Source organism: Equus caballus, chromosome 2, assembly GCF_041296265.1.
Source record: "Equus caballus isolate H_3958 breed thoroughbred chromosome 2, TB-T2T, whole genome shotgun sequence".
NCBI classification, from domain to species: domain Eukaryota; kingdom Metazoa; phylum Chordata; class Mammalia; order Perissodactyla; family Equidae; genus Equus; species Equus caballus.
Genome location: NC_091685.1, coordinates 54,361,603 through 54,374,607, shown reverse-complemented (window position 1 = coordinate 54,374,607; position 13,005 = coordinate 54,361,603). Strand labels below are relative to the sequence as shown.

At 36.6% G+C, this 13,005-nt stretch overlaps 1 protein-coding gene across 3 annotated transcripts in view; it reads right to left on the bottom strand.

The window, feature by feature from the left end:
* The window catches only part of LOC138915056 (ATP-binding cassette sub-family D member 2-like), a 57,947-nt gene that overhangs the window by 41,058 nt on the left and 3,884 nt on the right, over positions 1 to 13,005 (bottom strand). For all 3 annotated transcript variants that reach the window (XM_070261199.1, XM_070261197.1, XM_070261198.1), the window contains exons 3-5: positions 10,778 to 12,223; positions 9,054 to 9,234; positions 495 to 616 (exon numbers count right to left, since the gene is read on the bottom strand). In XM_070261199.1, the coding sequence (XP_070117300.1) occupies positions 495 to 616; positions 9,054 to 9,234; positions 10,778 to 11,896 (1,422 nt within the window). In that variant the 5' untranslated portion in view covers positions 11,897 to 12,223. The remainder of the gene's footprint in view (positions 1 to 494; positions 617 to 9,053; positions 9,235 to 10,777; positions 12,224 to 13,005) is intronic.

The following is a 13,005-nucleotide window of genomic DNA, read 5'->3' as shown; positions in this document are numbered from 1 at the left end:
GTTTGCAAGGTATATAAGTAATATTATTGGCTAACATTTAGTGACTGCTTAATATGTATTGTTTTAAACATTCTACATATATTAACTCACAACAACCCTACAAAGTCAATGCTATCATTATCCTTATTTCACAGATGATGAAACAGACACAGACAGGTTAAGGAATTTGAGTAAGTTCATATAATTTGTAAATACTGGAGCAAGAATTTAAATTTAGGCACTCTGGCTCCAGAATCCACACCTAGGGGTGTGGTTTTTTTTTTTTTAATTAAAAACAAATACGTCATACTATAGACAGAAAAAGAGGAGTTATAATTGAAAGTGTAAAAATTAAAGGGTATTAGCAGCAATATACTTGGGAGGGCTGCCTTACTCTTAGCAATGTTTGGTAGAGAAAAATGTTTCCAAAATACTAAGTATATCTTGTAATTTACATTTTGCTTGATTTTCATATATCTTATTTTAATCAAATTGATGACGAGAAATGCAAGTACCTCTTTGTATGAAGACATAATCCTTTCAATAGCTTCAGCTCCAGAGGCCAATAAAGTTCGAGCAGTACTAAAGGCTTCTGTCCGTTCACTAACCATAGCTTGTTTGGGGCCATCCTCTAGATCTAAAAGCAAATTACAAAACTATTGAGTTTTTTCAAGTAACTAAATGTTTTATTTTATACAGATGAAATTGTGGCCAAAACAACCACATGTAAATTTTTCATTAGTACCAGCAATTTCTTAGAAATTTAATGAATTATTGAAAATACAATATTTGTACGAGATTTTATTTAAAGCTTTCTTTTGTTTCATTATTTTTTTAGAAGGAGACTTGGAACAAAAGTAAGTCTATAGGAATTATGACTATTTTCACTTAGCATTCTTTTAACTTTTTCCAAATTCAACTCCCTGCCCTTATTACAGCTAGGCAATCAAATACTATGGATTTGGTCAATAAAATACTACTAATAGGAATACAAGCAAATATTTCTAGTGTAGTTCCTTTAATAGAAATGCAAGTTAGCTGACCCTCATAATCCAGCTTCTGTCTACCTGTTTCAACCAACCCTCACTCTACAGTCTAGCGGCAGCCCAAACATGCAATACTCTATTTATCCTCTGCTATTTGCATACATGATTTCTTCTGACTTCAATATACTTCTCTTCCTTCTTTGTCTAGCTCTTTCTTCAAGAGTTAACTCTTTAGTAAAGGTTTCCCTGGAAACTTTTGCTGGCCTTTCCAATGGACTTTAAGTTTCTTAAGGGTCAAGAATGTGTGTTTTATTCTTTATTTCTAGTACTCAGCAGAGTCTCCAGCACATAGTACTCCTTAATGTGTATTGAATGGATGCATGGATGCATGGATGGGATGGATAGATGAATGAACATCCTAAATTACTGTCAATGCAGAATTACGGTTAAGAGGAGTCAGACTAGGTTTGAATCCAGGCTTTACTACTTATTGGCAGGTAGTAAGGTAAGTAGAACTTGCCACTTATCCTCTCCATGCCTATTTTCTCATTTGTAAATGAGGGACACAATAATACTATCTCAAACAATTCTATCTCAAAGAGTTGTTTTAAGGTGAAATACAAATGAAGTGTTAGTCTAATCTATGGCCTATAATAAGTTCTCTAAATATTAGCTGTTATTATTTTCTCTAGTTATTGTCGCATATCTATTTAATTTAGTCTCATTCTTCAAAATTGTTCCCTCCAAGTCATTATTTTAATCTTTCCAACAATTTGAGTCTCTATCTGGCCCGTCTATAGATTATTTCCAAAGTTCTAAATTAAATGCTGAAAATTAATGAAGAAATTAGAGTGATATAGATAGTCATAGTCTAACTTTGATATTTATTGTTCTCTGATTTATCTCAGTGCAAAGGTTTTTTTTCTCCATATCAGTGCAAATATTTAACTTATGCCCTATTATGACTACCAGATAATTTCATATTTACTTGCTCACAGACAGCTCAGCTGGGTTTGAAAGAGATCCACGCATAATATAAGGTAAAATGCACTCAGCAGATATTTACTGAACACCTAGATATGCAAGAAATTAGGCAAGGTGCTATAGGACATGCAAGGATAAATGTGATTTTCAGACTCTTTCCTTAGGGAGCCTACAGTTTGGTAGGAGAGAGAAGATAAGTTCCCAAATAACTATGCAGGGCAGCCTATGAAGAGAGTTAATGGGAGGTGTTTAGAGGAGGCAAAGATCATTTCTTGCTGCAAGAGACAGGAAATGCTTCATGGAGGAGTAGACTGTGAGTGAGGCCTTGAAGACCACATATAATTTCAATAGATCATAAGTATAGTATAAGCAACAGGACAGAGAAGGGAAACTTCAAGCAATGCCAACTGAATGATAAACAGCTTGATCAAGTTACAGCATGGGTTGGTGTCAGGCACTGATTTCACCCGAGTATGAGAATCACCATGAGTTCATGGGGCCCTTTTACAATAGTCTAGGGGCCACCCGGTGGCCGAGTGGTTAAGTTCCTGAGCTCCACTTTGGCAGCCCAGGGTTTCGCTGGTTGGGATCCTGGGCGCGGACACGGCACCGCTCAGCAGGCCACGCTGAGGTGGTGTCCCACATAGCACAGCCAGAGTCACTCACAACTAGAATATACAACTATGTACTGGGGGGTTTTGCGGAGGAGAAGAAGAAGAAGGAAAAAAAGAAGATTGGCAACAGTTGTTAGCTCAGGTGCCAATCTTTAAAAAAAAAAAGAGGACAAATAGTCCAATGTGGTTCCTCCTAGCCCTACTATTGTCACTGCTCTAGAGGACTCCTGTTAGCCCCCTTGAAGTGAGTGAGTTTCCCTGAGGAATGAAAAAAGAAAGGCTTTGAGTGCTCGTATAAGTGAGGAGTGAAAAATGTGATCGAATAAATAGACTGGAAACAGAATGTAGATATTCTTACATTTAAATGTGTGACAAAATTTAGATAGACACAAAAAAATTACCGAAAGATTCTCAGCAAGCTACCAAAATAGTGAATTGCTGAATCAGTTAAAGCACTAAGAATAATTTTGGCTCATAGAGAATCTGGCTGGTGATCTAAAATAATCATGGGATTTTATGAATTTGGGTTAAAAGCAGTTTAAATAGTAGCTTTTACTGACAGTCTCTGTTAAGAAGTAAAAACACTAGCACAGATGAACTGGTGTTTGACATGGCATGGTACTTTCCACGTCGCTTTAGCAGATTAATGCCTATTGGGTTTTCTTCGTGCTTTTAGCAACAAAATTACAAATAGCTCTGGACAGATTTCATTTGACTTTTATTCTACGGATTGTTCTTTGGAAAGTACTGTGAGAGCAGTGCCAGTAGTATTTTGCCATGCACACAACAGCCAACTGCATAGCCTCTGTGAGAAGGGTACATTCCTCAGTGTCAGAGATATAAATTCATGACCTAAAGCACTCACCTATTTTGTATCCCAGATCAACACATTTTATCTTCCTCACCAAATATTTTGAATACGTTGTCAAAAGTGCCTCACTTAAGGATTTAATATTTAACATTATATCTTCTCATTTTACTGCTATTTTCAGCTCTGCTAATAAAAGGATATATTGAAACACGGTCACATCTGTTGCTATTTCACTGAAAAGGTGAGAAAGGATTTAAAACTAAGGTTATGTAATACATTTGTCAAAACCCATAGAACTGTATAATACAAAGAGTGAATCCTAATGTAAAATATGGACTTCAGTTACTAATGTATAAATATTGGTTCATCAGTTATAACAAAGGTATCACATTAATACAAGATGTAAATAACAAGGGAAATTATGGGAGGAGGGGAAATTTGGGAACTGAACACTTTCTGCTCAATTTTTCTGTAAACCTAAAACTATTCTAAAGAAAATTGTCTATTAATTTTTTAAAAATTAAAAAAGCAGGCTACCCTTCTGTACTTTTTTCTTTGGACTTACAATCTGAGTTTATTTCTTGTCATTTATGTTTTATCTTTGCCACCTTGACAAATCTCAATCTTACCCTACCTCATACCATATATAAACATCAATTCTAACTGATGATCTTAATGTGAAATGAAAAACCAATAAATTTCTAGAAGATAAAATAGGAGAGGGCCGGCCCAGTGGTGCAGCGGTTAAGTTGGCATGTTCTGCTTCTCGATGGCCTGGGGTTCGCTGGCTCAGATCCCGGGTACAGACATGGCACCGCATGGCAAACGCCATGCTGTGGTAGGTGTCCCATGTATAAAGTAGAGGAAGATGGGCATGGATGTTAGCTCAGGGCTAGTCTTCCTCAGAAAAAAAAAGAGGAGGATTGGCAGTAGTTAGCTCAGGGCTAATCTTCCTAAAAAAAAAAAAAAAAATAGGAGAATAACTCTATGACCTTGGGTGACACAAATATTTCTTAAACAGGACAAAAAAAGCACTAACAACAAAGAAACTGATTGATAAATTGAACTATATTAAAATTATGAACTTCTCTTAGACACTTAAGAGACTGAAAAGGCAAGAATAGAGTGGGAAAAGAGATTTGAGTGTGTGTGTGTGTATCTGACAAACTACTCATTACAGAATACACAAGAGCTTTACAAATGAACAAGCAAAAACCAGATAAGCCAGTTTAAAAATGAAGAAAAAACTTATCGGTACTTCATAAAAAAGGCTATCCAAGTAGCCAATAAACAAATGAAAAGTGCTTAACCTCCTCAGTCATCAGAGAAATGCAAATTAAGACTACAATGAAGCACGCTTATACAATCATAAGAATGCCTAAAAGGAAAAAGACTCACATCAAACATTGACAAAGATGTGGAGCAACTAAAACTCTCATACGTACTGCATGATACTATTTATATAAGGCTCAAAACCCAGCAAATACTAATGAATGATCAGTAAAATGTCTGCCTTTGCTGTGGCATGGGGGCAGGGGCAGGAGGAAGTGGGGATGGGGGTAGGAGGTTGAAGATGAGGATAAGACTGGGAAGGGGTTTCTGGGATGGGAGCTTCTAGGATGAAGGTAAGGTTCTGTTTCTTCTCAGTGGTGCTTACGTGTATGGGTTGACTTTGTGACAGTTCACTGAGTGGTACACTAATGATTGTGCCGTTGTGGGCATGTATGTTATACTTTAAAAATTATAGCTCCTGACACGAATAGCTAATTACAGCTAAAAAGTATGTCTTTGATATGTACTGATAATTACTGTGACAATAATTGGTCAACAAGAGAGTAGTCATATGTAAACTGACCCAAATACAAAATTATATTTCAACAATTTGGCATTTGAATATGAGACATACTCCTGCAGCAGGAGCTATGGAGATCATCTTGGTGGAGGTACATTTTAGGAATAAAATATCACCCATGTTATGAGGGTTATGGTAGAGTTCAGTTCCATTCCTAAGAGTGCTTTCAGTTGCTACTTCTGATGTGCCACCTCACGTTAGCAGATCACCAACATGTGGACGCTATTGGCAGTGCTAGTGGCTTAGGTGCTCTCTTCACTGCCTGTCAGGTGTCTGTGATAAGGTCCGGCAGAAGGGACCTATAAGTAGCTTTCCCTGGCCTTGCCCGGAACTGCTTTTGATATGAAGAGAAGAAAAGTGGCCTATAACATTAAAAACTTGAGATACAGCTCCCAGGTAACTATTTTCTTGACATAATTTCAGTCTTTCTCTTAATACAAAGCAAAGAAAGGGGTAATGTCCTCTAAGAAAATATAATAGAAACTATATATAATTAACTATTTCAATGCCTCTATTTCAAGCATTAGCTCCCACGATTGCTTGGTCTCAAACTAAGTTAAGTCCCTTATAGACTAAGTTCCAATATAGCTAAATGGAGGTAGCGTGATGAAGGTAAGAAAAGTAACACACTAGGAATCACATAATGTCTTCTATCCTTAGTGCTTCCACTAACCATCTGTGTGCCCTGAGGCAAAGCTGGGGCTCCAGACTGGATGACCTCTAAGCTCCTCGTCTGAGTGAAAGTGGCATGATTCCACATGCAATTTTGTAATGTGAACTTGAATATAAACATAATCTTGTCCTAACCATAAGATTTCACTTGAAGTTGTAGGTGGGTGGTATAACAAATCTACTACAAAACTATTTTTCTTTTCTCCTCCAAAAAAACTATGCAAGCTCTTCCTCCTATCTGCACTTTTACCTCTGACTTCCTAATCACTTTTAAATGTCTTGCTCTCTTAACAACAATAATCGTGCCAGCAAATGTCTATTGAGCATTTTCGATGAAGCAGGCATTGTTCTAAGTTTTACACATGTACTCTTCTTTAATCCTCCTAACAACCCTGCTATAATTTCTCCCATTTCAGAAATGAGGAAATTGAAGCACAAGCAGGTTAAATGACTTGCCCATAGTCATAGCCTAGTAAGCAAAAGAGTAAGCATTTGAACCCAGGCAATCTGATGCCAGAGCCCACATGGTAAGAATAGAATAAATATTAACAATGATCCACCTGAATTCTTACTACTTGCTGAGAACTGTTTCAAAGCACATTAAATACATTATATACAATTTCATAATTCTGTAAGATATATATTACTATACCTATGGTTAAGAGAGGAAAACTGAGGCATATAAAGTTTATGCAAATTTCTCAAGGATGGATAACTACTAAATAGCTGAGTCAAGATCTGAACAGTGGCCTGCTTCTTTATTGTATTGTCTTTTTTTCCTCTATCCTACTTTTTCTCCCTTTTCTCTTTGCCATTCTTCTCTCATTCACCCACTTTTCCCACCTATTTTTGCTTTAAAATATACAGTATCATGTATTTAATTCATCTCTAACATAAGGGACAACTCAGGGCATAAGTGTAAATTAAGACTGAAGATTAGATTAGAATATATGATATGTAATTCCAAGACCTAAAGCCTCAAAGATATATCATTATTTAGAAAAAATAATTTTGTATGAGTAAAACGCTAACAATATTTTCATGTGTTAAATCATTGTAGGTCAAATGTCTTTAGTAAATACGTACAAACATTATAAGCATATATATAGTAACATTAGAAATTACAGAAGATATTGAAGCACCTTCTCATAATAATGCTGTCATACGAATTTATTTTTTTCTTCTATGAAATTCTTATACTGCTTCTCTTTGTATAAAATCCTCTTTTGAAAAGAAGCTTTAAGAATTACTTTATTTTACTTGCATCACTGTGATTATCATAATTTCAATCTGAAATTTTAATGTTGTTTCTTTAATTTAATATGATATTTTCAGGATTTATTTTTAAATATCTTATTACATCACCCATAGAAATAAGATTGTTAGATTCTTTGCATACACTGTTTACTTCTTACTGGTCTCTGTGGGGTTAATTTGTCACCATTAATAGCTGCATTTTCTCTGCTCTATGTTGAATACTCTGGGGTTTTGTAATAAGACCCGTGCTTCCAAGGACTAAGAGAACTACACCATGATCTTGTCATTGGTGTTGTCTCCATACGTTATATACGAACCTTTTAAAACATCCATATACTTAGATCCACTATGAATATCTGATAATTTTGTTGTGTCTTACTAAAACTAATCTCAAGACCATAAATTTTTGTGTCATTTTTTTCTCCAATACTTTTTTGAAAAAGCAATTTATTTTATCTTATAATGAAAGGATTATGTCTAAAAATACTATTACTAACAACGCCTTATTCAATATAAACTTTTTAAATGATTTTTTAAAAAATGAAACTTTGAAAACATAAAAATAGATAAAATTCAGTTTCCCAGTGGTCTAAACACAGTATTAGACAGTTGAGTTGTGGAGTATATTTGGTATATCTACAGTCTTATCACATGGGATTGACAAATTCCAATTTACTAAAATGAACAATTTTAGGTTAAGAATGACTCAAATTTGACAAGTTTTTTTGTAATAATTGGTTAAAGCATTGAAGCACTGTTTCAAAATATTAAAGTATAGGGTAATTCTTTTACTTGTTTTTATTAGATGACTTCAAACAAATAACTTAATTCTTAATTCTACACCAAAAATAGCTGTAAAATAGTGTGAATTCTGTTACCTTATTCTCAGTGTTGCCTTTTGTTTCCTAGGTAATAATTGTCACTCTGTATCAAGAACGTCAAGAGCATGCTCTGTACTTTATAAACATTATTCTGTTAAATCCTCCCAACAGTCCTCTGAAGTAGCCTTTCCAATTCTCCTTTTACAGATGAGGAAATGGAGGTTCAGAGTTTAATTAACATGACTAAGAGGATACAGGCAGGAAGAGGGAAAGCCAAGAGTTGAGCTAAGCTCTGTCTTACTACAAAGCCCATGCTTTTATTTAGTTACTTCAACACTAAGGCCAATTTTGACCAAGTGGTTTTTAAAGAGAAGGGGGAACGTTTTATTTTGGAGGAAGAGCAGAAAATGCTGCTACTTTAATTAACTCCCCTTTGTCTCTGCCCATTAAGACCCAAACTCCCATCTCAAGTATTACAGAACGTTTTAATATTGTTCTTGTTGTCCTTATCTTTCTTAGTTATCCCAAAGATGAAAAATCTTGGTAAAAACCACTGGGGTGGTGATAGCTAGAATTAGACAGGGGCAGCTTGACAACCCCTACCCCCACAATGCCACCAAATCATGCTACATAGGAGGTTTATCTATGTTACCTACAAGTAGAGGAGATCTCCTTCCATGGTGTGAAGCACTTCCTAAAACAATATTCCTAGTTGCCTAATGTAGTCAACCAACTCTTCAAATCACAAAACAGGGCAGATCCAGTTATAGAATATTTATAGACTAAATACATGGGATGTGCAGAACTGAAGTTTAAAACACATGGAGAGAACTTACACTGCTTTTCAAGATATTAATTTGAAATATCTCACAACTGGAAAGGACTTTTGAGCCACTTATCTCCTTTCACATTGCAGGTATTATTATTGGATGTTGCAAAGTCTGCCTTTGTTTCTGACCATTAATGACCACAGAAAAATGGCTACATATTCAGTTTCACTCACACAAAACCAGCAGTGACACCTTCAAGAGAAATAATCCTAAACATATATTGAAGATTAAGCATAAATGTCATTACCACCATCTGCAAAGCCAGTTGCAGTGATAATAGGTACAGCCACCATAATCTGTCCACTGCTGCTCCAAACATACTTCGTCAAGAACTGCTCTATCATGATGTACCACAAACGTTTGGATAAAATGAGGTTCATCTGATCGGCTAAAGCTTTGTAACTTTTCTGGAGTTGCTTCATTTCCACCTATAGAGGGGAAAAGAGGCAAGAACCCAGCATGAGTTATAAAAGTAAATATTGTATGTCTGAAGGCTTTCTTTAAAGATAGGTACACATTATTTTGTTTTACTTAGTATAGTATGATCTATGATTCTAACAACTAAAAAATACAGATTAATATAAGAATGAGTCATTATTATTTAATTTGGTCACACCTATATTATTGAAAAAAACCCATGATACTTAGTAAATATAAAGTACATGTCAGTGATTTATAATTTTTATTTCAAAATTACATGCATGAGGTTAAAATTAAACGATATTCTATAAGACATGAGTAAACAATGTTAGAACTTTATCCTTCTTGATCACACCAAAAATATTTGAAAATAAACACATGACACACATATGTGTAATTAGATTCCATTTTCGAACTAACTCAATTTGCTGGATTTTGTCTTAAATGCCGGAAGCCTACAGCATGGTATAATTTAAATCACTGAGTTCAATGATTCAAGAAGAATCACAAGTCAATATGACTAATACAACATATAAGGACAATTTTCAAGGGGGAGTAGAAGTCCTAAATTTGCTTTAAATTTTCTTCTTCAGATTCCTACTACTGTAAACGTTTGTCTTGATAACTAATGATGCTTCAAAAAGTAAATAATTCTGCTTGGGAATTAAAATACCATTTCAACTTAAGAATACCTGAATATTTCATTTGTACTAAGTCATTTGTATTAAGATTTCAGATGCATCACCTTAAAAAATTTGGTCGTATTTAATATTCTGTGGTTACTTCAATGCTCTGGAAGTTTATGTAATTAGGCTAACTATTTTAGGGATCTGCTTAATGTCGAAAATCTTTAGTATTCAGAAATAACGTTCTGAAATTCCTTTTCTCCTCCTCATTTCTTCTCTAATCTTAGCTTTTCTCTCAAAGCCAGACAAAATTTCATTTCACTGCCTCTTTTTATTTGTGTCAAACATTGTGCTGAACATTAACTAAGAGTTGGAAATGCCATTTGTGAGACGCACTCTCCTGCACTTCTTAGGACTGAGGACCCTCCATTGCTGACCAGGCATGCAAAATTGTTAAACTTGTCTTTCATGTAAAAGGACAGGGTTTTTTTTCCTCTTAAAAACAAAGGGCCCTCAATAGTAACAACAAGAGAATACCATCCTAAATTTTCCATCTCAATGGACATGTGTTTACTCAGTTTCCAAACACATTTTCTTCTAATGTTCTACAACCAATTAGGATTTAAGTTTTAAGAAAATGCTTCAGAGATAATTCTGAGCATGTTTGGGTAACTGAGGCTAAGTAGACTGAGTGCTGAAAATTTTATTCTCATGAAACTTTAGAAAAGTTTGCACTCTATAATTCTTTAACAACTTGTGAGTAAAAAGGGTAAGGAAGCATACATTCTAGTACAGGTTTAGATGTCATCGGAGTCTAAAACGCTAAAGAAGTGGGTCCATCAACAGTACAACAGATGGTATCTAGCACTGCAGTGGCAGCTCGAACAGTCTCACATTTCACCCATCATCTTAATTTCTATCTTACCTTATGTCCTCTGTAAAAGGCAATTTCTTCAACCTTGGCTATAATTCTGGAGTGCACATACCACAAACAGCCTTTTCTATGAGCTTCTTCAGCCACCAATTTACCAAATTTGGGAGAGCAGGCTTTCAACACTGTAGCAGTGGCATATACCACAAGCCCTGCTAATAGGGTGGGCCCAATTGGGCTAGCTCCTCTGGATGTAGCAGTCTGGATGAGCGTATAGGAGGTCAGGATTACATCTAAAATAGGTTTGGTCAGATTAGAATACAAGTGAGCCACAGATTGGGAGAACATCATAATAGCCTCAGTAAGAGACTGGTCAGGGTTTGCCAGCCTCCCATCCATATTGATCACCTTATAATAAGTCTGATTTGTAAAATAGGTTTCACAGGCATGGTCTACTAGGCGAGTTCTGAAGGCCAAAGCCAGTTTGCACTCCAGGTACCTTATCGCACTGTTCACAGAGGCAGCAGGGATGGCAATCATAAGCCACTTGAGTAATTTGATGATGAAAGCCAGTTTGTACTCCAGGTACCTTATCGCACTGTTCACAGAGGCAGCAGGGATGGCAATCATAAGCCACTTGAGTAATTTGATGATGAAAGCCAGTTTGCACTCCAGGTACCTTATCGCACTGTTCACAGAGGCAGCAGGGATGGCAATCATAAGCCACTTGATTAATTTGATGATGAAAGCCCGAGGCTTCTTTTCCACAATGCTTTTCACGATTTGTCCATCCAGACCAGCCACATAGATAGACAGAAATGTTCTCGAGATCAGAGCCACCGAGTGGAGGCAGAGCCACCCTGTTTCAGTGGTCACAAGTTTTGGAAAGAGAATTTTCCGAAGTTCTAGTAGCTGTTTGAAAAAATCTGCATTCACTCCAGGCGAAGAATTTTTACAAGTGGTCTCGGTGCAATGCAGTATTTCTCTGTTCTCTGCAGTCGGGTAAGCTGCTTCTTTTCTCTTCCTGTGGCCAGATTGCTTTAAACGCTTGCTAATGATGGGATAGAGGGTTTTCAGAGCATATGCCGCAGCCACCAGGCAGGCAGCCCTTTTAGCAGCGCTAGATCTGGTCCATTTCATTCGATCAGCTGCTGCATTTAGCATATGTGTCATTTTCCCAATTACCCAAACCGGCTTCAAAAAGAATTGGTTTTAAAAGATCATGATCCACCAGAATCCCCAGCAAATGTTTCAGAAAGTCCTACAGCGTTCCATAGTCCGCAGCATTTCTTCTCTTCTTTTCTTAAATTTTGCTTTTGTTTTTTTCAATTTTGTTCTGCTGTGACAGGTGCAGCGGAGCTCAGACTCCACTGCACCTACTGAGGATGATTCCCTCAGAAGCTCAAGCTGCACTAAGCCGCCCCAAGCTCCTCCCTCACAGGCCCCTCATTGGCTGTGAGGATGGTGAGACCTTGGAATCCTCGCCGCTTCCCTTTGAACCTTGAAAATGAGGAGAAAGCAAAGCGAATTACATCCTTAGGCAGGAGTCCAAAGAGTTAAATGTCTATTTTGGGAAAGGTCGAATCAGGGCAGCTGCGGGGGACAAAACCTGCCCCAGCTACTGAGCATGCTCAGCGTCACTTAGAAACGCACAGAAGTTTCAGAATATACATCACTCCTCTAAGGTTTTAGTAGATACCACAAGGGGAAGAGCAGAAAGAAAAGGAAATTTCCAAGCGCTATAAAACGAGATGAGGGAGAAGGAGCTAGGGAGATGAGGGAGGAGGGGCAAGAGGACCAACATGAAATGAACATGAAAAGGATATGGACTGAATCTGAAAGGGTATGGACTGAATCTGAAAGGGAGAGAGAGGAAAGGGACAAGCGGGAGGGACACTGGAGAAAGCAAACTATCAAATACTTAGATCTGTTTTTCAGTCCCATTTTATTTTATTTTTTCTGCCTGTGTTTCTCATGAAGTCCCAGAATCTATCAGACAAGTCGTAATTGAGGGCATATTTTGTAAATAAATAGGAGAGAAGTCTTCTGCATTATAGAAAATAGTTCTTTGCTATATCTCCATCTCTATGTTTACTTGTCCTTACAATAAAAATCTTCCAGCCCCACAACTGCTATTTTTAGCAATGGAGATCTGATGCACTGGTATTTATTTACAAGGTGACTATTGAATAAAAAAGAGCAGTGTTTCACTTCTACCACCCTCTTGCATCCTTTAGATAGTTGTTACTTGGAGGTGTGTGACTTTATAACCTAAAGTTAAC